The sequence below is a fragment of the Cyprinodon variegatus genome, unplaced genomic scaffold (genome assembly GCF_000732505.1).
Source record: "Cyprinodon variegatus isolate N-32 unplaced genomic scaffold, C_variegatus-1.0 Scaffold308, whole genome shotgun sequence".
NCBI lineage: Eukaryota > Metazoa > Chordata > Actinopteri > Cyprinodontiformes > Cyprinodontidae > Cyprinodon > Cyprinodon variegatus.
In genome coordinates, this window is record NW_015150761.1 from 737,913 (window position 1) to 764,643 (window position 26,731).

Sequence of the window (26,731 nt, forward strand, 5' to 3'; positions counted from 1 at the left end):
TCGATTCGTTGTTGCAGCCCTAATGGAGAGCATATTTCCCCTTATGACATCACCAGGGGGAGGCTTTTCAAACAGACAATTTCTATCACAGATTAACTAAGAGGTGGAGGAAGAAAACGATAGAGGGAATTTTTTTTGTCCATCTGTGAACCTAGTACGTGGGCTTCGGGACACATATCACTCTTGAAAAATGTTTTTTAATGTAAATTGTGCATTATACTTAAATTTAAGGTAAGGGTACCCCTTAAAAATGGTTAAAAAACATAGTCTGACATTTATTTGTTTGTTTTGATAGCATTTGTATTTATTTTTACTTTCATTAAATGAGGGGTTCCAACAATTTTGTCCATATGTGCAAAGTCCTGCAGATAATAAATCCACCCTAATCACACATCAAACCGCCCAAATTCTCACAGAGATGTGAGATGTAAAGCCATTCCCTTCTGGTGCCTGCTTCAGCAAAGCAGCATTGTACAGGCAAATTTGAACAGTTCTGATAAGCTGAAGTTGGAGAGGGGATGCCAAGCCACGGCATCAGATACGTCGCCTTCAGTCATCAGCATGGTGAGAACATATAAACAGAATGGAAATACAGATTGGTCCTAGAAGATGTGGGTAAAATAAACACTGAGATGAATAATCAGCTTTGTTTATCAGTTAAAAATTGAGTTACAATGAGATTACAGGTATGATAAAGCATTAATCATGAGGAAATGATTACTGGGTCCGATGGAAAAACACTAGCTTTAGCTAAGTCTAGGAATGACAAAAAAGTTCAAGCCTCACAGCACATTAGTAATAGGCTTTTGAATACACATTATGAGTTAAAAGCAGGAAGTGACAAACACTGCAAGCAGGAGGGAATCATTGGACTGTTTTTAGGGTGTAAATGAAAACATGCAAGGTGGATGACAAAATAAAGCACTCCTAAGAAATTAAGTATCAAACACTTTAAACAAGTTTGAGTGAGAAATTAACCTTCTGTTTACATTTCAAATTAAAACCAGGAAATTAGAGCTGAATTCGTTCTGGCTATGAGGAATTCTGCCCCAGTTTAATTTAGGATATTGTGGGGATGGCCTTTGAAGTTGTTTGCCAGCAGGCCTTAAAAAGCTGAAAAACAGCTGTTTAACATTTCCACATTGTGTCACGTTTCAGCCAAAATCCTAAGTGTGCTTTATTAGAAAAAGATGCTCTTGTCCAATGAGGCCACATTGGACAAGATGTTCTGCTACACATTTTCAATGTGTAGCAGAACATAATGCTGGACATCACCCTGCCCACCCACTGTCCATGGTGAAACTATGCAGATAGCAGCGTCAAGCTGCTGGAATCTGTTTCTCTAGATAGAAACAGAGGAGCTGGAAAGATGTATAGAGCTAATTATGGGACAATTCTGGAGGGAAAACTGTTAGAGGCTACAAAAACTTTCCACTGAACCAGATTTTCATCTTCTAGCAGGAAAACCTGATACATACAGCCAGAGCTGCAATGAATCAAAACATTTTAGTTTTTTGAAAAACCTCCACTAGACTTTAAGTTGTTTCCGATGTGTGCTGCTCCAATACAGACGATTCAGATTCAAATTCCTCCACGGTATTGTCATCAGTTTTTGCAGGAGCCAGCTGATTAACTCCTTAAATAATATGCATTATGTGGACCAGACAAACACGCAACATACATGACACTGTCTGTGGGGTAATGAAGTTGACTATGTTCAAAAGAAGTATGTGCAAAAATAGCAGGCTGTAGATATCCAAAGATGCTTGGGACATACCCTAAAATGACTGGAAACTATAAACATTAATTGATAATAATTATTTAGACACACTGCCTGGATTTAACTAAGCAAATAAGTTAAAACCTCCTATTGAATAATTATAGGAGGACTGATTGTCTGTCAGCTGGCAATCCGTTGTTTAATTCCAGCTGAGGCAATAAGTAGCTTTGTTTTCTTTCTTCACATTTATGTCGAAAGACATCCTTTGGTCATAAAAAAATATGTTGAAATAAGTGTCAAAGTTTAAAATCTCTGACATGAGAAAACATCATAAAAGAGATGCAGAAACTGCTAAAATTGGGTTTAAAATTATCCAGATATTGGAATGATTGGTGGTTGGAAAAAAATCCTGAAAACAAAAAGCTTCTTTGCTTCAGAGTGTAAGGATTAGACTCTGAAGGACTGGAAAAAGGTCTTGCCACAATTCTTAAATCTAAATATATATATAAAATATAAATCCTAGATCTTATACCTAAATATTTAGAACATATGCTAATTAGCTTTGCCCCCAACTCATAGACACTCCAATGACAATGGAGGCTGGCCTGTGTTCTTCAAGAGGCCTCCTCTTCTTATCGGTGTTCTTTTGTTCTGGTGTTTATATATTCTTTAGAGACTAAATATATAGATTTTGGATATGTTTTTAGATTTAACATTAAGAATAAAGATTTAAAATATACGTTTAGATTTAAAAGTAGCCTTACGAAGGACTGGTAACCTGTCCAGGGTGTACCGCGCGTCTCGCCCGAAGACAACTGGAGATAAGCACCAGCACCTCTAATGACCCCGCTTGGGATAAGCGTGACGGAAAACGGATGGACGGATTTAAAAATAGGCTTAAGATTAAATATATATTTTTAGATTTGGATTCAGCATTTATATTAATATATTAAGATATAAATCTAAGATTCAAATGTAAATGTAGGATGGTAAAATATATTTAACTTTTATATTTTGTACTGTTTTTCTAAATGTCAGAAAAAAGCACTAAATGTGAAGAAAGGTTGCAAAATAACAAAAATGAGATTTGTTTTGCTAAATGTCTTAACTCCCCTATAAAAACTGGATGGAAATAAATCTTGCGACATGGCAGAAGTTCAGCGAAACAATGTGTGCTGTAATTAAAGTATTTGCTATTGATGAAACAAGTTAGGTGCAGTATTTCCATGCCCTGTTCATATGGATACACTGCTAAAGACAATACAATTATGAATATTTGGAAAATATGAAACAGCAACATAATTTTCTCTATACTCTAATCTTCCCCGATAGTTCTTTTCTTATTACAAAGATGTAATTTCTCTGGCTTCTACATGCTGATGAAGATTCTCAGTCATCCAGGTCATAGTCATTCCATAAAAGTTTAAAAAAACTTTCCAGTGGATTGTTTTTTAGACTGTTCTGGTTTCTATAGCATTCCCATTCACAGTCATATAAGTGGGTTTCATTGCATGTCAGGCAGAGAGAGAACCTCCAACAAGCCAATTACATTGGTCTGAAAATTTCTTCAAGATTCACATCAACCAAAAACCTCAGTGCTTTAGTGGGTTTTCATAATAGACCTCAGTGGAAGGAAAAATTATGCATGATTAATTCTTTTCAGAATTCAAAGCAGGCAATTAAGTTGGATTTAACTCCTTTAACTTTGGATCCCCAACCACAAATATTATGTAAAATGCCCTTGTCTAGCATGCTCTAACCTTAGGCACACTTCATATAAATCTAAAGCAGGCTAATGTTTACCGAGAGAAATATCTCTTAACGGGGACAATGTCCTGCTACACAACTGTAGATAAGAGTGCTGTTTACAGTAGAAATCAATGTTTGTTAGATAGCTCTGACTGCATGTGTTTTGAACAATCTTGACAATAATCTGTATTTCCTCATTTGTACAGGTGGCCCTCTTGGACATAAATGAGACTGCAGGTGAAAATTTACTGGAGTCCTTGAAACAGCAGTATGGAGCAGGGCAGGCGTTGTTCATAAAGTGTGACGTTGAATCAGAGGAGCAGATCAAAGGTAACATATGGACTCACACGTTAAAAACACGGGTAAAAAAACATCAGCTGGAGGGCTGATTTCTGAAAAACACGTCAAACTACTGTATGCAGCCTGGGGTACTGAATGTTTTTAATCAAGTTGGTTGTCAGAAACTAGAAAGTCCAGATTCAGGAATAAACCAGGACAAAATGTGCAGAACAGGTATCTTTACTATGGGTGGAAAACTGCATCTTTCTTTGGATTGTCCCAGTAATTCCAGGGGTATGACCAAAGGTGTTTCGTTACAGTGTTCACATGAGCTTACACTTTATAAGGAAGTTAAACAAAAGAGAAACTTGATCTCAAAGGACAATAATACAACTTTCTTGGCTCTACAGCCTTCAGCCTTTAGTGGACTGATGGACTGCCCAGTGTTTACAGGTATAGCTAATGCTGTCACAGAATTAGGTGACTATAGATCTAAAGCAATGGTTAAAATATATCGCTTTTACTGGTTCTTCACAGTTTATTTTTTCTCAAAACAAAAAGCACTTGAATTTTTCTATTACATTTCTAATTATAAGTTTTTAACCAAGCAAGAACAAGGGAAGGTCTAAACAAAAATTAACCACGTTTTTCTGTGGTTTCTCATAAAACTTGTGTTACATAGATCCATATGGACCAAATATTCTGGCTTTCCAGAACATCGCTTTGAAAGTAACCAGTTTAAATAACAGAGGCATCTAAGAATATTTATCAGTTCAATTCAAACCAGTTTATTTAAATAGCGCCAATTCACAACATGTCATGTCAAAGCACTTTAGAGAAATAACCTAATTAGATCATGCAGTAAGATTGATAAAAACGTTTTATCAAAACGTTTTTATTAATCCGAAAAAACCAGCTGCTTCCACAGATTCATTGACCTTGCAGGATTTGTTCATCCTAGATAAGCATGTGGCGACATTAGATATTTGCTTGTATTTTCTGGTCAACTCTACAGGAATCTCTCATTCTAAGCGTGCATCCGGTGACTGTGGAGAGGAAAACCTCAATTTTAAGAGGAAGAAACCTCCAGCAGAACCTGGCTTAGTTTGACCGACCTTCTGCTGAGGCTGACTGGGGTTCAAGGAGATAGAAGTAGACAAGAGGAACAAATAAGCACTGATCTATAAATACTTTCCATTTTAGAAAATGTAACGGTAAACTAACTCCGTACTTGGCTCTGTCTAGAAAAGAAATGGTTAATCAGATGAGCTCCAAGCCAGTTTTCATGTTGAAGGGATGAAAGAGAGCAAATAAAGTTAGAGTTTGAACCAACAAATACTGCAGAAAGGGAGGATGGATATTAGGGATGGGACGATTTATGAACCGTTCGGTTCGACTGTCTCGGTTCGATTCGCGTGTGTTTCGTTCGGTTCATGCTCTGCTCCTTTTTCTCATAGGCGAAGCATAAGACGGAGCTTTGCCATTTATGGCTTTATATATGAGAAGGATTTAACAGGAAGTCAATGAAGGGAACACTGTGAGATAGGCATGGATTTATGAAAACCAATTCCTTTACATTATATGTATGGTTCTTGAGATAATATTTCAACCATATAGAAAGTTGGTGTCCTCTGTAAACTTTGTACTTCACCTTCTACTTGCTCTGTCCTTCTACCACTTATTTACTGATTTGTTGTCATTTCCAGAGGCTTTCACATTGTTATAACACCACTAATAGTTGCCTGTGGAACATGAAGTAATGAGGAAATTTCATGAGCCAACTTATTGCAAAGGTGCTTAGAGATCAAGCTGTTACGAAATGTCTATGAAAGCAGTCTGAAGGTTTAGGTTCTGGGTTTTATAAACATGTGCCGTGGCCATGGATATTATTGCAACCCCTGAAATCAATGTTTTTGATGGAGAACAGCAAGGGTTTGGTAATAAAGCGCAAATCAGGTGTTCTTCATAACTTTACTACAATGATTTAATTAAATTCCTTTTAAAATAAAGTGATGAAATTATTTCCTAAATTAGAGAAAAAGTAGAATTATAAAAGTAGAAGATTTAAATTTCCTTGTAGATTATGTAGCAAAATTTTGGAATTTGTCTTTTGTTTTTTCTTTTTAGCCTCATAAACTTTATGGCTTTTCTTGAGCTGCTACAGCTTTTTAAATCATGCAAATATCTGCAGAATATTTTTTTTAGCATCTCCAAAGATCCAATAAGGATGGATTATATGGATTATAGATTTTGTAAGTTTTTTGCCCAAAAGATGGTTCTTAAAACAGATAAGGCCTGCTAAATATCTGTTAATAATTTTTTGATCAATGTTGAAGGGATAATTAAGCAAAAGTTAAATCAATTTTTTCTCTCTAGCGGCTTTTCAGAAAACCACAGAAACCTTCGGGGGAATTGACATCTTGTGCAACAACGCTGGAATCCTAAATGAGAGCATCTGGGAGAAAACTGTGTCTATTAACCTTGTAAGAAACATCTACTACATGCAGCTGTATTTCATGATGCAAAAGAACTTCCAAAACACATTTAATGAAGACTTTGTGCTCACCCAGTTGCTTCCTTAGGTTGTCTAAGGAAGCAATTGGATAATTTGTAGCAGGTCAGGTGCTCAGATTAAATTACATTTTATAAGCTTTACTTTACAGTAATTCTTTTTAATAACTGAGACTTAAACACCTGCCTGCTTGTACTGAGAAAAGTGTGTTTTATTCAGCAGAATCTGTTGCTTTTCTGTGCTTGCTGTTTCAGACTAGTGTCATCAGGGGGACATATATTGCATTGGAGCAAATGAGCAAGCTGAATGGAGGAAAGGGAGGCGTTATTATCAACACAGCCTCTTTGGCAGGTAAATCATGTATCCTGTTGCATTATGCAGTCAGATTTGAATGACAAGTTGAATGAAGAGAATGAATATAATCTCATTACTTTCCTTTAAGTTTTTTTTTTCTCTTCTTAAAATTCTGTCCAAAAATCTGTCATCTATTCAAATATTTTCCATTAGACCACAACAGGGCAAAACACTCTTCACCCTGTCATTATACTTACTCCTCCTTGCTTTACCTACTTTAATCTCCCCAAAAGCAAAGTCATCTATGTTTATATCTTTCCAAGCAGGTTTTAGACGATACGGTCCGTTTTTATTTGTTTTTCTTTCGTTTTTACAAAAAGCACATTTCCCACCTCTCATGCAGCTCAAAGTATGTGTGTGCCGGTACCTGGAATATAGATCTCTGTAGGCACAGACATTGATTGGTTCTTTTAACTTAGCTGGTTTTCCTTATTTATTTTTTCTATTGTTCCGCTTTTTCTTATGGTGTTGGCAGTACAGATATTTTTGGAAACTATAGTAATATTTGTACTTATTGTATGGAGTGGTAGACATTCTATTTTCTGGCATAAATGGAAAGTTCCCATTTGATATGAACAGTAGTTGCATTTCCATTACAAATGGGGGCAAAACTTTGTCGATATTAATTTTGAAAATGCTCATTTTTGTAATTGTTGTTATTCTATTAAATAAAAATACAATAAAATTGTATGTGAATAAGTCAGTTCATGGGATAACTCTTGAAAAACATGGCAGCAGCAGATGTAAACCCATGGATAGCTCCATATTTCAGCCCTGGCTCTAGCAGTCAGTCTCCTCATGAATCCAAATATGCTGCGCCATCATCCTCCAACTTCTTCCAGTCTTCTTCATCTTTTTAAAAGGCAGTAATGCTGCCTTCATGTGGTATCATAAAAAAATGACATTAAAATTGGACATGAACACCCAGTCATGTTGTGATTTCCACTGGAAAGCTGGAGAAATTTTATGATGCCAGAGTTGCCAAGATTAGGTAACCTTTGACCTCTCAACATGGCGGAGAGCAGAGAAACTATTGGAAATGATGAGTACTGTTCTAGTTAAAGTTCTGTCATTGTGTTTGTAGCCCACCCAATGCTGTGACGTACATTTCTTATTCTGATATCGTCATCTAAACTGTGGCGCAGTGGGTAGCACCGCTGCCTTGTAGCAAGAAAGTTTGCTGCAGCTCAAAAGCTTGCAGCAAGAAAGTTGCAGATTTGATTCCCAGCCAGGGGTCTGCATGGTGTTTGAATGTTCTCCCTGAGCATGCATGGGTTCTCTCCGGGTACTCCAGCTTCCTCCCACAGTCCAAAAACATGACTGTTAGGTTAATTGGCTTCTCTAACTTCTCCTTAGGTTTGAGTGTGTGAATGGTTGTTTGTTTAAAATAACAGTTCATGTTTGATTTCATCAGATGCTAGCAAGCAGTCCATGGAGAATAGCAGCCAGTAGGGCACTGTGCGCACTGTGTTCTGACAATCTTCTCATTTGATCTATAGTGAACGCCAGTGAGTGCATGATTTACTGGAACTAGGAGGTGACCCTAACTTTCTGCCAAGTGGCAGGTCAGGATAATCTAATAGTAGCATGAGGTCCAGCTGCAGATCATGTGACTCGTGTGATTTGAGGTGTTTCCATTGTAGTTTTGGAAAATATAATTTTGATATGACCACAAAAAAACCACCACATCTAAGTGTAAAAACTTTTCATGCGTTTTTTTTTTTTTCAAAATTGCAGTTTTTCCAATTCGTAATTAGAGTTTGCACAATAGATGGTTAATGGAAATGCAGCTAGTGTCTTCCTAGGGGGATTTTTTTACTGCCATTGTGTTCATGAAATATGTTGATCTCATATTGATTGGTGTACTGCGGTGCGCTTATATAGCAATAAATGAAAACCCTGAGAAATAACTGTTAAAATAGATTGTCTAAATTTAGCCATTGTTAGGTTTTAAGACCTAACTGGGTGTTTCATGTAAAAAAAAAATATGAAAACATAAAATATCAGTCCTATCCTATCATTCTTCTCTTCATATTGCATTGTATCTCTGTTGTTTTAGGTCTTGGTCCGTTGCAGAGCTGTCCCACCTACACAGCCACCAAGTTTGGAGTGGTGGGATTCACCAGAGCCATGGCAGTAAGGAAGATTTTTATCTAATTGTTTAAAACAATTTACCGAAAAAATTGTTTTAGAATCTTTGTGCACAGCAAGCTTGACTATTACCTTACCAATCCTACCATTTCATATAAATAGGGAAAAACATTGCTATTTTAAAAATAAATCTTGTTAAAAATTGTTTTTAAAAGTTAGAAGTGAACTTTATATCTGGAAGCTAAACAGTGTGTGTTGGATTTTCAGGCAGCCTCTGATACTGCAGGATACGGTATCCGGTTTAATGCCATTTGCCCTGGGTTTGTGGAAACAGATCTAATGACAAACATCCCAGTAAGGTTGGGGCAATTCTCCAACTTGGCTGGCGCCACACAAAAGTTAGTCGAAATGATGGGGACTTTGACGTAAGTTCAGGCTTTTTAAATGTTTTTCATTTGCATCTTGTTAGAAGTATTGTTTACGTTTGTCTGCATGTGCATAAAAATTCACGGATAATCTTGTCATTTCTGTGTCAGCGTGTCTGAGGTAGCCGAAGCCGTTCTGGAGCTGCTGACAGACGAGACAAAAAATGGAGAGGCCCTTCTGGTGTTACCTCAGGGAAAGAAATACATGCAGTTTCCAAATTCAGTTGAATAGAATAAACAACTGCAGTATCGCAAAACTGAATTAATGGTCAATATTTTGAATGAGTCCTGCTTAAATTCTAATCATTTATGTGTGCTTAAATGTATATCAAACTTATCCATGTATGGTTGTTGTGTTTTCTTTCTTTCTTTTTTTTTTTTTTAAACCTAAATGCAAAAATGTTTTATTGAACTAATTAAAAATCTACAGGGCTTAACTTTTTTATAGCTATTGAAAAAAATAAAGCATTGTTTTAATTTGATACCAGTGTTGTTAAAAAAATAAAACAATAAAAAAATAAAACAATTAATCATAATTAGCTGCTTGTTCTTCAGACTTTACATTGCAAGCACAAGTATCCAATACATTTTTGTGATGTAAGACATGTAAAAGCATAACAGTGTGACATAAAATAATAAGGAGCAATCTAAGTCAGAGTTTTTTTTTTTACTTTTAAAAGAAAAAAATGCCATTAGGATCTGGATTTACAGCTGTTAGGCATTAACCTTAATTACAATTCTGTAACTGCTTTGATGTTCCTTTAATACAAAAACGTCAGACTGCATCTTTGCGCCAGCTTTAAAACATCATCTTAGAGCGGACGTTTTGCTTTGTATATTATGGGCTGTACTGTCTTAGACGAACTACATTGTAATTTTGTATACACAGAGTGTATACAAAAAGAAATTTTGATGTTAGCAACTTACAACAGTCATATAAACATTACCATTTGTAAAGTGCAACAGTGGTCAAGAATGTAAACAGTGTAGGAGAAAAGGAAAACCAGTCATGGTGCAAAAGGCATTGATATGGAAAGGTTCAGGGCAGTGCAAAATAAATACAGTGTAAAATGTAGTAGAACATTGAGTTATGTTCTATTTAAATGGATTATAAAAGTTTCAGCCACGTTGGTAGTGCAAAATAATGTTGCAAGTGTGATGCAGAGTCCAGTCTGATGGTAGCAGGGAAGAAGCTGCTGCAGAACCTGCAGCGGATGCTACAAAGCCTCTTTACAGAGTGCCTTTTCCTACTTTGACCAGGAAAGCGCATTTCAGCAGCTGCATATTCTTCGTTGCTTCATCCGGATATTGCATTACCATGATGCAAGTTACTAGTAAAAAAAGTTACTCGTTACAGTTACTGTTGATTGCTTATACCAAAAAGTAATGAATTGCTTTTAAACTTTACTTTTTAACATTTTTTTTTTTAAATGAACACAACGTCCTTATAACTTAAGTTTGGCATTAGTTGTTGAAATGTATTGCAATTTTTGTTTTTTTCCTGGTTTATCTTAACCCAGGGCTATGAAAGATCCCACTCAGATATGTCTTTAGTGATGCAGATCTGAAGGACAAAAAGCGTGTGCTGTGCTCTGAACATGTACAGGTTCTGGTTCTGACTTCTTACCTCTACTGTCGAGCAGCTCCCTGACAGCAGGCGCTCCTGTAATATCTACTAATGCTCATCGCTCTGATTCTTTCTTTTCTACCTTGATAAAAAACAATCCAAAAGTCTCAGAGAATTTCTCATCAATATAAATTCACTTAGTTGTTCTGTGCAATGGCAACGTTCATAACACAACAAGGGTTTTCTTTATCCTGACAGGATTTTAACTGGTTAAATAATAGTTAAAGTAAACAATTCTAGGATTTCAATAACCAATTATCTTTTAGAAAGCTTATGAAGCGTACACGTCTGAATTCCTTCATTTTTTAACATTAGCAAATATTTGTCAACAACATTTTCTGATGTACGAACACATTTTGCACACTTTTTTACCCTTAAAACAAAGTGTAACTCCTTAGTGCTTTGTTGTAAAGACGTGAATAAGGACTCTAATTAAAAGGTTTATCTTTGAGGAATCCTCTCCAGAGTCACTGACATCATGATTTACTCCAATTATAGCTATTTACATTTAAACAATACAATTATCATATATCAAAAATTGTTTTGTTATTGTAAAAGATATACTAAAACATAAAACATGACAGAACAAACTGCACATTTTTACAGAAATTTTGCACTAAAAACTTCATACATTATTTTCTATATGCTACTGGTTGTAACAGCTCGTTTTGGATAAAGCCCTATGCCTTGCCACAGGTAGAGCACTTGGCTTTTGTCTCTAGTCCAATAAGTGTTAATATACTCTAGCCGGTGATGTGAGTCACAGATTTAATATATACAGTAACTTTCAAGTTCTTCATACAGACCATGTGGTTGTGATCACATAAAAAAGTAATAATTTAAACAATCACTTATAACTTGATTTTTGGTTCTCTCTCTGTAGGAGGGATGGGATGTGGCTGTTGTGTTCCAGAAAGATGGCGAGGCTAACTTTGTTAGTGCTCTCGCCAGTCTAGCTGAAAACTTATGGGTAAAATTAAGTATGTTTCAGCTGCCACGCATTGCAACTGACCAGACTCTACTTTAATTCAAAATTTTGTCAAGTTCTGGTAATCATTTGGTGAGGAAAGAGTTATAAAAAGAAAATTCTGTGCACTGAAATACAAAGCCGGCTGAGGTATAAACACTCAGAAAGCACTGCTCCTAAGGTTACCAGATTTCTGCAATCTAATCTGGGGACATTTCCAACTAGTAGATAAAAAGAAATACATATGATCAAAATGAAAATAGGAAACAGAGACAGTAATGCTTTCATTCATTTTTACAAATCTATTAATATTTACACATCAAAAATCAAGTGTAAAATCCAGATGTGCCTCTCCTATTTCCTAAGATTAATGAAATTATAAAATAAATCAATTGATAGTGTTTATTAGTGCCTAGTCTTCTTCCCTCTCCCTCTTCTTTTCTTTCTAGCTGACTTCTACCTGCTCTCTGTTTAACTATTCTAAGCAGATTTTTTTTCCTTCTCTTCAACTGTTCTTTCCATGTTTTATTTTCCTCAGCTTTCACTCAATTTTCTTTTTATCAGTTTTCTAATCCTCTCCTATTCTATGAATTGAACACTAATCGAAAACAGGGACATAATACAATCAAAATCCCTTCCCAACACATTTAATCTCATCACACATAGTATATTATTAACATGATGGTGATTATTGTTGTTATGTCATCTGATTAAATAGTGAAAAGGCTAATCATCACAATATTTGGAGCTACAAGTAAAAACAACTAATAAATGAAAATTAAACAGGTGATTATCTCTTCCTTCATTATTCTCAGATCATGCAGATCGTGTGTCAAGTTTTCTTTTTATTGACTCTTATCTTTTATAATGAGGAACTTTCAACCAAACAGAGTGGTAGAAAAGTAGACCTAAGCCTGGAAGTCTATGCTCATAAATCACAACCACAGAACAGCCAAGCAACTTATAACTCTACTTATACTCTTACTATCTAAAGATATAAACTAAAGGTAACTGATCAGTTCTAAAAACATCTTTAGTTGAACTCTTGTTGATCCCTGAAGAACCACCGAACTAGATTAGCTCCTTACAAGGAATTTTCATATAAAAAAAAAACAAATTTACTCATGCCAGCTGCACCCAATGGTCTGTCTTACTTCTTGTTGATTAACTTGGTTTATATTTCATTTCTGGTCCTCATCTTTAGTAAAACAAAACATATATCTAAGCTATTTTCTTTTTAAAATGGGCACCAACCAACATTTATCATGTTTGGTTGGTGCCCAATTCAAATCAAATTAACCGGTTAACACACTCACCCTAACACAGGGCAGCTGTGACCGGTCGTGATTACGACTTTTCTCCTCTGTTTTAGTGTGGTGCACTCTGTTCCTCATCTATACGTTAACCAGCCAACCAGCCAGCTAACAGCTGTTTCTGCGAGCAACATGCTAAAAGGGTAAAATCGGGGACATTTCTGGGGACAGGTTTAGCTGGGGGACAGGTGTTCCAAAATGGGGACCATCCCCAGAAATCAGGGACGTCTGGTCACCGTAATCCACCCGCACATGCAATACATTGAGGTGACAGGAATTTTCCATTGGTAACTTAACTGTTCAGGTTGGGTCAGTTCAATTAGGATCATTCATTTTCCATTACATTGAAGTAGTATCTTAATGGGGGCAGGGTCTTAAATAGCAAGGTGGCTCTGCAGTCCGATGTGTATAGATTTAAGATACGCTACAACAGCCTGCTACATTTATGGCTGTAGTCTAACTTGGAGTAATAGAGGAGTACCAAGAAGGCTGTGGACAGCTAGAAGAGGTAATCTGGGTATGTGCAGGAGGGAAAGAAACAATGCAGTAACTCATGTAAAGGTAAGCTAATGCTACATAATTATACGTTGGTAGTTCCTTTAAAGGTGCTTATGCACACAATAGGCCCAGCATAAAATGATTTCATTGCTGTAGATCTTATATCAAATAAGCTGTGAATAGAGATGTCTCCGTCTAACCAATTGGTGACCAACAGTCCTCTGACGTTTGACACAGAAGGGTTTAAACCACAGGGGAGCGGCCTCTAAAATCAGTAATCTTACTAATGGAAATGTTATATATATATATATATATATATATATAAAAAGAAGGTAAATCAAGCCATAGTGAATTGTTCTAAGTTGGTAATAATGAAAAAGACATTATTGTCTTATCAGCCTGTGGTTTCAGATTTAAAATTCAGACTCAATGTCCCCAACAGTTGCAGACAGTATCAGATGATGTCACTATTTAGTGACACTTGATGTCCTAGTGATGAACTCATCGTCTTTGGCTTTATCCCGAACTGGAAGAGAAGGCTGTTTTCAACCACTTGTATCTGGGATCTCGTCTCTTGGTCATAATCCAGATTTCATGACCATACGTGGAACACATCCTCTGGTCCCCCTTCTTTTGCAGGGAGCCACCACCCCAGTGTGCCAGTCCAGGGGCACTGTCCTTGACCTCCGTGTGATGTTGAAGTGATATGTCAGCCACAACCGCTCGACAACATCCAGAGAGCTAAGCTACCCAGGGATGATTTCATCCATCCCACAAAGCACAGACAGCCTGTATGATGAACAAATACATCCCTGAGCACCCCATCTCTTCTTTCACCACGGTTTACATGGATATTTAATTACTGGATATTAAAAAAAATGTACTTAACATAATTGATAAATTGAGAGATCAATCAAAAATGAAGGGTCTGCCTTACAGTATAAAATCTAGCATGGCCAGCGAGACTGGGCGACACAGAGCATAAGGTGATAAGCCATAAGGTGATAAGATATAAACTTGGCCAAAAGGCAAGGTAAGGCTGCAGTAAGAAAAAACAAGGCTGCAAAGTCCTGCACTTGTACCATCTATAAGCAAAAAAGTAGTGAAGACCAGTAACAGGGAGAGTGTCTTATTATGCTCTTAAAGCTTGGAATCCAGAGATTCTGAGTTCAAGCCCCACTCCCTCAGACTGCCACTCTGGGTCCCTGAGCAAGACCCTTAACCCCCACACTGCACCCTGGGCGCAGCACAATGGCAGCCCACTGCTCCCAAAGGGGATGGGTTAAATGTGGAGAGTTAATTTCATGCGAAGAGTTCATTTCGTTGCTCTGTATTGTGACAGTGTAATGACAATTAAATACTGGGGGAAAAAAAAAAACAAACAAAAAAAACAGATTAAAACACCTATTCAATTGCACATTTCCTTAATCTGCTAATGCAATGTTTCATAATTGTACAGTTTTAGTTTATTTTATCGTAAGTTTTCCCTTACTTTCCTGTCTCTCATTTACACATTTCTTATTACCCCGCAGTACAGTTGCATGATTTCAGGTGTCTTTAGCATATTCTGCTGATATACTTGAATTCCCCCAATGATGGACAATAAAGGTTTTTGTTTTCTTAATCTATTCTTCTATCTTAACACTGTGTAAGAAGTTTGGCTCATCGTCATTGAACTGTTTTAATTCCATGGCTTTAATTTTTTGAGCCATTCACAGGTGGACTTACATTTGCACTCATATTCCAGTTGTGAATGCACATAGTGGAGGGTGGGGTGTGGTGGCCGATAAGGGAGAGTGGTAGTCTTGTGGTTAGGGCGTTCTAAACAAGCCTGTTATGTATCAATAAAGTTGAAATTCCTTAGCCGTAGACACTGAATGATTTGTGTCCATCTAGTGGCTAATTTTGAAATTACTGGGACGAGGATCCGCACCATTTCAAGGCGGACGGCGCCCTCTGCAGCTTTTGAATCTAGAATCAGAAAAAGCTTTGCTGGCAACAAATAATTTGGAATTTGCTTTAGTGATAAGATGCTACACAACATACAGTCAATTTATGTATGTAATGTGGAAAAAATGCAAGTTGAAAAGGAATATTATAAGAAAAGGGGAAAATGGCATCTTTTTGCATAAAAACAGGCAAATCTGGAAAACAATAACACTAGTATTTACTAATAAAATCCTGATATAATGCTGAAATAATGCATTTTTTCACACTAGCATGATGCAATCTTAAAGCAAACTAATACTATGCCCTTTAATACAGTTTTTTTCTCAATGCCTTCAGTGTATCCATGTGCGCATGCGCAGTTGAACGGTGATGCTGTGTGTGGAAAAAACATGGCGAAGGAAATGCAGACCAACAGTTTTCCTATCTTACCTTCAGGACCGGCGGAGGGTATGACATCTGCATCCTTTCGTTGCATACGTCTGATGGTGGAGAACCGCTCCAGTGTATTTAGCGGCCGCTTCACACGTCGTAGAGATTGAAAGACGTTGGTGTTTTTAATCGGCGGCTTCCACGAAGCTAATGCTAACCTCGCTCCGCTAACGCATGCTAAGCTAAGTAGCGCTAACGTTTCTGCTCCAAGGTCGACCAGAGCAGTTCTGCATCCGTTGTTAGTTCGGACCTTTCCGTGAAAATAAATGAATGGTGATGGATACAGGCAACGGTCACGTGTCGAGTTCCAATAAATAACTTGTTTGTTAGTAGCAGGTTGGTCATTTTACGCAGTTTGTCAGGACGTAACGGTGAAAATGCCACCCACTAGACAGACACCGCGATGGAGCGCATCCCAGCTAATCCTGCCGTTATGCGCTTTCTAATTTTAACTTGAATCAAGTTTTCATTCTTCTCATATTGATGTGCAAATGCACACTTCAAATTTTAATATACATTGCAAAAACTTATATTAATGATTGAAAATTATGATAGCAACATCTTCAAACCAGCTTGTAAAGATGCAAAACATATCAAACTGATTTAGGGTGAAAAATGAATATCATTTCAGTGATTAAGAATCTCAAATCAATAGGATCGTTCTAAACAATAATAAAATTGTTTAATTTAAACGATTAAACATGCAATGCTGAGCAAACTATATCAGATGAGTAGCTTCCAATTCCAATGGTTATACTGAATAACAGGTAGTTTATTTGAAATGGCCCATTTATCCAGCAAATTTGTTTGTTTTTAATGTAAAGCATTTATATTTTGACCATTGGAAACTTAATTGTGATAGCTTTGCAAAACACATATATTCTGCCTACAGTACATATATTTATAAATATATTTGATTGTCTAATTCTGATAAAAAAAACAAACTATAAAATATCTTGGAAAGCTAATCAAATTGCTGTTAGTTTTAAAGTTACTAGTTTTAATTTGCCTTTTACATCTATGGTTTTTTGTGCAGGTATATAAAAACTGGTTTGAGTTTATTCTCCCTCTGGCTTTTTTCAAACCTCATCTGTTACCTTTGCGTTGCTCTTTTCCTGTTTTATTTTCATTTGCTTCTAACAAAACGAATTAGTTACACATACATTTACAGAAAACTGTCATACATAAGTTTATTTTACATTGTAATCCCCATTTCTTTTTAAATCTAGGAGAACAGTCGCATTTATATTGTTAATGTTTTTTTTTTCATATATGTTTGACCATACAACACTTTATAATGTAAGATAAGTGGATACTATTGTATCCACTCTGACAAATGATTTTTCAGAGAACTATCACTAGTAAAATGTGGTTTTTGATGTAAATAAATATCCATCAGCAACAGAAAAACCTTAGTTATGTGATCAAGTTTTTTAACATTATTATCAATAAGTCAACTAGTCGAAACAAAACATTTATAAATGGAATAAAACTGCCCTAGGGCTGATTATTCGATTATTTAAATAATTGTCAACTAATTTAATAGATTTGAATTGTTCCCTTATATCCACAACGTATGCAGTTATTAAAGATGCCCCTGGATAACGGGTTAAAAAAACGGATTGCTCTATAAATTCAATTTAAAAATAGATTATTAATCCCAAAGGGTAATTAAATAACTTCCATCTTATCTGTTGTAAAGCATCTTGAAACAGACCAGGTTTTGGCTACATCACCTGTTGTTTTATGTTTGATAAAACCTTAGAATGAGACACCAACGTAAATCAGTGGTATAAAATCGTGAGAGCTCACAGAGGAACCTTAAATCAGGCTTTGCTGAATTTGTTGAGCTTCATCATCATCAGAAGCAGATATGTTTGTCATATTTTCAAAACTATAAAGCTGGTCATCTTAGCAAAATGATACATATGAGCTTTCCTGTGTGCTTCATGAAGAGAGGAAAGCATGAATTAGAACAATCGCTAACTATCCGGTATTTTAAAAATGTATTGTAAATGTGATGTATTGTAATATTTAATTTTCTCATTCTAAAATCTGTTTCTTTTTCTCCTCCCTGCAGTAGATAAAATGATCCAGGATCGTAGTGACCTATTTTCTGACTCGCAGTGCAAAGTCTGCAACGCTGTCCTGATTTCTCAGTCTCAGAAGTTGACTCATTATCAGGTTAGTGCACCAAAATCCCTGGTGCTGTTCGAGCATCAGGGGAGCCAATGTACATTTGAACATGCTGTAAACGTGTGACTGTATTCATCACATTTATGTCTCTTAAATAAAACCATTCTCACTTATTTTTAATGCAGGAAAAACCTCACCTAGATATTGCTTTGATCATAGAACTTGTATCTAAATATAATTATTGTATTTGTATTTCTCCCTTAAGTTTGGGAGAAAAAGAATCATGCAGAATTCTTATTTTAATGGTCTGGAATGTTTCTCCTTTTTTGTGCTTTCAGAGCAAGAAACATGCCAACAAAGTGCGCCGTTTCCTGTCCCTTGATAATGAGAATGGCAATGCTGTCAAGAAGCCCAAAACGTCTAACAATGTGAGTCAATAACTTCAATCATGTGTAATAAAGGACTCTCAGAAATGACACAGGCATGATATGGAGCAAAGCGAGGAGTCAGCTGTCCCTGTAGATCTGTGCTCAGGTGGCTCAATTAGTCTAAACCCATATTAGATTCTTTGTAGCCAGGGCTGTACAGTGTGAGCATTTTACTTGCATTTGCGCCTAAAAATAAATTGGTGCGATTAGGGGGAAAATATAGATAGTATAGATTTCCCCTCTTTAATTCGCATTTTGCTCCCAAATAGGTCAGGCTTGATTTAAATAATATATCAATTCATATTTTATTAAAAAATAAGGCTAGAAATATCTGAAAATACTTAAGGAACTGGTGTTGAGACGTCAGTTTAGCTTTTTCCGATTGCTGGCAGCGACATCTAATGCAGCACAATAATGTGCACATATTTACCTCCTTATATGCACATAAACATGAGAGAAGTGCTGTGAAAACGTGAATGGGGCACCATTCTGACTTCAATCAGCTCACAGAGGCAGGTTATGTTAAAACCTTTAGAACTACAATTGAAATATGTCTATATCCTGACTTTTAATGAGTGTAACGGCAGCAGAAACGGTGTCTTGAAACACATGACCTCCTCATTAGCACATAAACATTACAGAAGTGCTGTGAAATCTAGAACCCTGCGCAAGACTGCCATCAGCTTCCTGGGGAAGATGAGCAAAATGCTTCCAACTCGGCAACTTTGTCGCTTTATTTAGCGACTTTTCAGGCTTTTTTTCCTTTCAAATAACGAATAGCGACAAAATCTAATGAACATTTGTGTCTTGTTGGAGTCTTTGGTGGCAACACGTGCACCGATAGCTCTTAGTTTAGCATCTTCAGTGAGTAGTGAGCGAGCCAGCCCCTCCCTCCTCTAAAACACTTTAGCCTCTTTTTGCAGTCGGAGCACTGCGGCTCTCCTCCGTTTCTCCATCAATCATGAGCCACACACGTGCATAAGCTTCCCTTCTGCAGTGAGATGTAAATATTATTTTTTATCTATTTTTTGTTTTCAAATCTGTTGCACTAAAACAGATCATCCCAGCATTTAATTCATCCACTGGTTGCCTTCTGTTAACTGCCTTTAGGTGATGCTGCAGTTGCGATATAATGATGATTAAATCAGCTGAGATAAATCCAGCTACTGTAGGTTCTGTTGGGTTTTTGTCTACTGCAGTAACTTGGTCAAAAACAGAACTAGACTGTTGACACTTTAAATATATCAGCTGAAATTTATTGCATTGTAACAGTGCTGTTTAGTTTAAAAAGTGGGTCCACCGATATGTGTGTTATTGTGAAGCCCCAATTAAAATGAACAAAACTTGGATGACCTAGAACTACATCTGGGATGTAAAATCATTTAAAACTATTCCTTGCTGGGACCAGTTAATGGTTTTTATTTTTCAGCCTGACCTAATGATCCCAAAATTTGTTTTATTATTATTTAACCTTTACTAAGAGTTAGGAAGAAATGCAGTTTCTTTGATGGATTGTAAATCCACCTGCAGACGACTGAATTTAAACTTTTCTCCCGTTGATGTAAAGTGAACGTCTGTATCCTCATTCTGTCTGTTTGGTTTGTTGATCTTTTAAAGAACTTGTTAAATAAATAATCACTGTGCTTGTTGTGTGTCTTTGTCTGCAGGATTGTAACAACGGAGACACAGACAGGACGAAGGCGTGTCACCTGTGTAACATGACCTTCACCTCTCCTGTTATGGCCGAGTCACATTATCAGGGCAAATTTCATGCGAAGAGGCTGAAAATGAAAGCCGTTGAATCACAGACTCCAGGTTTATTCTTTATTTTTTTATCATTTAAAGCCTTTCCCTTTTTTGTGTTCCCTGTCTGCTAAATGTTTTATTTTCCCGCTTTATAAATATCCTCCTCTTTCTCGCAATATTGCAATTTTTTCAGACGCCTCTCAGACAGGACAGCCGGCAGAGAAACCCGCTGACAATTCAGCTGCTGTCCCTGAATCTGACATCAACAACCCAGATCGCTTCTGCTCCACCTGCAAGGCCTCCTTCAACAACCCGCTCATGGCCCAGCAGCACTACGCTGGCAAGAAGCATAAAAAACACATGACCAGGCTAAAGCTGATAGAGACATACGGACCCTCCACTGCACCAGGTCAGAACTAGGATCCAAGTTTAAAGTAAAAATAGAAAACCACATACTTATAGTTTCTCATTTGATTGCGTGTACAAAATTGAATACATCACAAGTAAAAACATTTGCAGCATTTTGTTGTTTATAGCATAAAATAATTCACAAAGATAGCAGATGATGCTAAATTCCTCATTCAGTCACGTGACCAACTGAGGCGCTGTATCAGGTAGAAGTCATTTTACATAGCGAGTCAATATTTATTCACCTTTGTGATTGAGTTTTTATTCTTTACCGAGGACAAATATGAAGCAATCAGCGTTAGTGGTTTTATTAACACTCGCTGGTTTAATCACTGCTTCTAAATATTGTCTGATCTTATGCAGAGACGGTGGAAGTTCTATATCTTTCAGAACGTTGTCTATGCTTTAGTTTAAACCAGTCCTTTTTTTTGAAGAGGGGATCGCAGAATTCGGGTTGGTTCTGTAGTTACTGGGTTCGATTCAGTTGGCAGCGTGCTGCTGCAACCGGGCGTGAAGGCTGGCGGTCAGTGTTGCAGCCCTGTGTGCGGTGCTGGCGGTTTTGGATAGCAGGCTGTGTTGCGCTGCTGTGTCTGGAAAGAGAAGGCGGTCACTCGTAATCAGCGAGCGGTCCAAGCGCTGGATCCTTTCTGCTGTCCAGGTGGGAAACATTGCCCTTTGGATGTGATTTTTACCCGGTTTGGCTCATGGCTCCGGGTCGGTGGGGTTCGAGCTTTGGGTCTCTGCCTGCAGTAACTGACTGTTATCCATCTGGACCCCGGACTATAATGATAGTGAAATCCGTCAGGAGCTGCGGCTATGCTAAACTATGCAACTAGCTAGGGTTAGTTGTTTTATGAAATAAAATATATTCCATAGAAAAATAAACAATGCTTTGAATCAACTTTATTGCCATCATGCACTCTATTAAAACTAAACAACAGAGAAAATAAGCCATTGCAACTTTGGTATATTGAATCCAACTGATGCTGTGAGAGCCGGATTGATGATAAAAGATTCTGCCTTGATGTGATCCAAACATATTTTGTTGTATTGACTTGGATGTCACAGATTGGTTGATTTTTGGCTAATCTTTTTACTTTCCGGATCAAAATTTGATGTAAAACTGGGTCCTCAGATAATTAAACATTCCTTTTCCCGATCTAAAGCTATTCCTACATTAGACCATTATGATGCGTGAAGTAGTTGTTCATGGCACCCGCTCGAGGATGTTTGACTACACTCACGTCACAGCTGTGTTTCTTTGCGTGACAGCTCTTAACTCTAGGATTGCTAGAAGCGCCCAGCATACTGTAAAAATCTCTCAATTTTTATTACTTGGAGCGTTTTTTTTTGTGTGATTTAGACCAGCCACATAGAGAAAAGCAAGGATAATCTACCATCACACACATAGATGCACTTCTTTCTATTTCAACCTTAACCCTAAATATTGGGATCATACAGATTCACTCGATCAGTATTCAACCCTTTAGCTTTTTCTACAGTGTTCCCTCACAGTATTAACACCAGTGGCAGACTGGCTGCATAATACAGGCTTCATTTACATATTTATGTAACCATTTTAACTAAAAATAGTAAAGGTTTATTCTTGCTGCAGATCGGTGTTTGTAGTAAAAGGTGACAACAAATAGCATTAGCTTTCCTTAAAAACAGTGTTTCTTTGGTGCAGCATAAACATGGATTGTTACGTAATTCTTAGGAATTATAGGAAACTTTAACACCATACATTATTGATAAATGCAATCCATGAAATAGAAGTATAGTTGGAATTTTTACTTGTGCTAATTTCTTCCCTCTGTTAAATGAGATACAAATATTAATATCTTGAAATATATGGTTATATTAATTTATCTGTAATAGTTTTCAAATTGCTGTCACTGATGTCCTGAAATTAGCTGATATTCATTAATTATACTTTGTTTTTGTTTTTTTAAGTAAATGTTTGACAAAGCCAATTATTTTACTACTGAAGATAGAAAGTGCTTCTTTTTTTCCCCCACAGCAGGGTCAAGTAGTGCTAAAAACACACATACAGAAGACGAAAAACTTATATGTGAAACAAAATGATATGCAACATCAATATAGCAAAGAGCGCCTCAGACAGGAACAATTATTAAGCAGTTAATTGAAAGAAATGCATATTTTTGTTGAAAAGAGGAAATATTTTGGTTAAAAATGAAGAAAAAATGTCACGTTTTTCATTGGCACAATGGATGGTATAAATGATTTCAAAGTCTATGTTGCCTCTCTATGAGAGAAGGTTCCTGCTTCAGTCTTTAGCAGAACAGTGAGAGAGATATCCTCTTTACATCCATGCCTTGTTTGTTTATCCGATTGTCTGAAAGGTAGACGTCCATCTGTTCCTCCATCTGTCCATCTTTTCCCCAACTTTCTATCTTATCTGTTCATTGAACTATGTTCGTCTGACAGCACTTTGTGTTTTTGTATTACGTTGAATAAACTTTTAAACAGCACTGTCACTATAAATGGCTTTCCCTAGTAGCACTAACTTCCCTCCTTGTCTGCACACAGCTTCAACGCTAAACGGTTATCCGTGCACCATCTGCAACATAGTGCTCAACTCTGTCGAACAGTATCAGTCTCATATCAGCGGGGCCCGACACAAGACCCAGTAAGTACAAACATGGCGGTTGATGTGATATAATAATCCAAACGACCATTTATTTATTTATTTGTGTTCATTTTTACTTTGTGTTTAAGAATGAAGAAAACTGGTCAGAAGCCTGGAGAGGACCAACCCTCAGCTATGGAATCACAAGGCGGCAGTAACCAGTATGCTGAGGTTGATGACCAATGCACTCGTGGGGATGATGAATACCCACCTGGAGATGATCATTATGAACCTCCAGGGGAGCAGTATGCGGCTGAGGAAGACGGTTATGATGGAGGGGATCGCCAGTTTGGCAATCATCAGTACACTCCAGAGTTCTCTGCTTTTTCGGAGCAGTTCCAGTATACCTGAGGCTGGACTGGGATTGAACTGGAGACGGATTCTGTCCACACAGCCCCCCTTTAACTCATTAACAGAGCATCAGCCCTCCCGCTCCTCACTCTCTCTCTCATAAAACTCCTGTTTGACTCTCAGTAGTGTTTGCAGTTGTGTAAACCTCAGTTTGGATTGTGACGCACCCCATCGTACGATCTGTACCTCGTTTTATCTTTCGTTTTGCATTTAATGAAATAAAAGTCTTGAGTCTTTAAAATATTGACATTAAGCCTTGCAGCGTGTGAAGAGAGGATTCAGCTGTGATCCAGACGCACGTGTCCAGCTTTGCTGCTGTTACGCATCCACACTATGAAAAGACTTAAGGTAGTTTAAACAGTTTTATTTATTTTTGTTTTAGGAACATGTTAAAGATGTCAATGTGGTTCACATGGTCTTCACAACAACCAGACAAGACGAGAACAGATGGCAAAGCATGGGAGAGCCTAGCAACACTTAGCTGGTAGTGAGTGAAACATGTGACTGGGATATTCCTCAAACATCATAAGAAAAGAGGAGAAAGCAGCACCTGATTTAAACGGATTCCTCAGATTTTAACAAGTGGGTGTTTATTGCTTGGAATTGAGCAGTCAATATCTTACCATCAGTAGATATTCAGGCTGATGACCAGCGAAAAAGAAAATAGAGTATTTCCTTTTTTGAGGGTTATTTTAAACCCTGACTCTCATTGTAAAGGATGTTGAAACAACTATAAACTAGGTGGGAAGTTTACCTGTTTGTAAAGGTTTACCTATGAAGCACAGATGTTTTTAACATTAGTGTTTGTTATGCGAAGTGAGCAGTTTTCCAGACACAATTGTTCTTTCCATACTTTTTAATGTCTGTTATGGATACACAGAGTGTAAAGGCCCTGGAATAGATCCTACCAAACGATACCTTATGGTTGAATGGAAATCCCTCTTAACTAGCGCCTAGCTGTTTAGCTCTTCTGTTTCATCGATGCTGGGAAACTGATTTACTACAAATATTGACTACTGATAGCCTCCCAGCATTACTGTGCTTTAAATGATCTGAGCTATACGTTTTAAAGAATGGACTACTCTACATAAGTTTCAGAACCTCGTTATGCAGCTAAATGTAAATGAAGCTTGAAATCCCAGATGTGAAAATGCCGAATCAAACTCTGCCGGATCCGAGACACGCTAAGAGTAAGCTCTGAAAAATGACCTCAGATACACCAGCAAACAGGCTCAGTTACCACGGTCCTGCTCCACACGTCTTTTTGCAGCTTGACTGCTTACCTCACAGCCTAAATGCTAACCAGTTACTTATTAAGGGTCCGTAAAATTGGTACCATTGTGAATCGTTATTTGAAAAACTTAATTACAGCAAGAAAAAAAGGTATTTGAACACCCTGCTATTTTGCAAGTTCTCCCACTTCTGTCATTGTAGGTGCAAGTCCACTGTGAGAAACATAATCAAAAAAGATTTCCAGAAATTACAATGTATTTTTTGTTACTATTTGTTAGAATATATCCAACCAGCTTTAAAACTACACATCAGTCCTCCTGTAGTTGTCTATTTATACTGAATGTATTGAAAATACTCCCCAGTCCTGCTCTGCCTCCTGAGATATTGCTCAAAGAACTGCAGCTGAATTTCTTCTACTTTAACCGTTTACATTAGATCTAGTTTACTTCAGTTTTTTATTTAAAACATGTTGGTCCAGTAATTCATCAGGTAATACAGGCTCGCTTAGCTAGATTTGATTTAATTTTTGTGCCCTGGTTTCAACCTGGTGCTTCTGTTTGCTGTTCTTAATAGTTAAAGGTCGTACTGTAAAATGTCCTAATAAACATTTTTCCCAATTAAGCCTCTTTAAGAAACATTAAAACCTAAGCTGTTCATTGATTAGATTGTGTAATCCCTTTTTTTAAGAAGAATTTTTTTTTTTGTGACAGAAGTTATCTGTATTTGATCAGACTGGCTCATTAAAAGCTTGTTGCATGAAAACTGAGTTTTTCTCATCCTAATTTTGAAGGATTTATTACTTTCTCCCCGAGACGCTGTCCAGGGTCCTAACTGCTGAGGATTTACACTATTGCCACCATAAGAAATGATGTCAAAGTGAACGGTGATGTCAAAACTGAACTTTTTGTCAGGTTTTTTTAAGACGGTCTACGAAATATTTTAGAATTGAGTGCTTTTTGTCTAATTTTTTTTATTAGTGGTTTCAGAGGGCTCATGCGTATTGTTCAGACCATGTATGAAAGATAAACGGCATTTCTGTTTTCATCCTATGTTTTTTGTGATTTAGAGATACTGTACGTATGTTATGTATTAAAAGATTGTACAAAGGCCGTGCATAAAGAAATGTTTTACACCGAGTCTTTTCTTTTTGTCTCGGAAAGAAAACAAGTGAATATGATGAAGTCTAAGCATATTTTCCAGTGTGATGATGCTCATAAATAAAACCAGGTACAGTAAACAATCAGCCCTGCTCATAAGTTTACTGACACACCATCTGCAGATTTCTTATATTGCGCTGTTACTTAAAAACTATTCAACTATCCTATTTTAGGGCAAGAACTTGATAGGTTATATGTGGCACATCATATCAGTGCAGTAATCCATAGAAAAGGAAAACAAACTATTAAGAGCATAGAAATGGACATTATTTTTTTTATAATCATTTTTGCTTAAAATATTTTTTGATTGGTTTGTAATCTAATTTTCTAGGGCACTGAATTTAGGGTTTTATTTAACTCGCCTGCAATCATTAACTTCAAGCTTATAAATTTCCATCTTTAATGAATTTAAAGTAGCTTTCACTGTAAAAGATTGGCAAAAAATAATGCGCGTTTAAACAATTCTTTGGTTGGATGGTTGGACCTCTGGGCCTCTTCGATGTAAACAGCCTGAACATGCTTTCACATCCCTTAGCAAAAAGTAGTATACTTGAAGTAAATTCTATTAAGAATACTTAAGTATAAGTTTAGAAAGTATACCAAACAATGTACTTTTAGTGTACTTTAAGTATTATTAAAGTAATACTTCTTCGAACTAAATTGGGACATTTTTAAGTTTACTTAAAAATTACTTTAAGTTTACTCTAA

General features: G+C 36.8%; 2 protein-coding genes across 2 annotated transcripts in view; both read left to right on the top strand.

Annotated features, from left to right (window-relative positions):
* Positions 1 to 9,610, top strand: part of LOC107090678 (15-hydroxyprostaglandin dehydrogenase [NAD(+)]-like) — an 18,553-nt gene extending 8,943 nt beyond the window's left edge. The window contains exons 2-7 of the mRNA XM_015384218.1: positions 3,676 to 3,799; positions 6,125 to 6,231; positions 6,515 to 6,611; positions 8,674 to 8,750; positions 8,973 to 9,130; positions 9,242 to 9,610. Of these exons, the coding sequence (XP_015239704.1) occupies positions 3,676 to 3,799; positions 6,125 to 6,231; positions 6,515 to 6,611; positions 8,674 to 8,750; positions 8,973 to 9,130; positions 9,242 to 9,362 (684 nt within the window). The 3' untranslated portion in view covers positions 9,363 to 9,610. The remainder of the gene's footprint in view (positions 1 to 3,675; positions 3,800 to 6,124; positions 6,232 to 6,514; positions 6,612 to 8,673; positions 8,751 to 8,972; positions 9,131 to 9,241) is intronic.
* Positions 9,611 to 15,791: 6,181 nt separating this feature from the next.
* On the top strand, positions 15,792 to 26,098 carry LOC107090690 (zinc finger protein 346-like). Its single transcript, XM_015384238.1, has 7 exons — positions 15,792 to 15,932; positions 17,995 to 18,098; positions 18,389 to 18,478; positions 20,146 to 20,293; positions 20,418 to 20,633; positions 23,183 to 23,282; positions 23,372 to 26,098. The coding sequence occupies exons 1-7, from the start codon at positions 15,812 to 15,814 to the stop codon at positions 23,631 to 23,633; spliced, it is 1,041 nt and encodes a 346-aa protein (XP_015239724.1). The 5' UTR covers positions 15,792 to 15,811; the 3' UTR covers positions 23,634 to 26,098.
* Positions 26,099 to 26,731: the final 633 nt, after the last annotated feature.

Coding starts and splice junctions, on each gene's coding strand:
- LOC107090690 (XM_015384238.1), top strand. CDS start 15,812: ATGCCTTCAGTGTATCCATGTGCGCATGCGCAGTTGAACGGTGATGCT. Junction 20,634..23,182: donor CGGACCCTCCACTGCACCAG/GTCAGAACTAGG, acceptor GTCTGCACACAG/CTTCAACGCTAAACGGTTAT. Junction 23,283..23,371: donor GGGGCCCGACACAAGACCCA/GTAAGTACAAAC, acceptor TTTGTGTTTAAG/AATGAAGAAAACTGGTCAGA.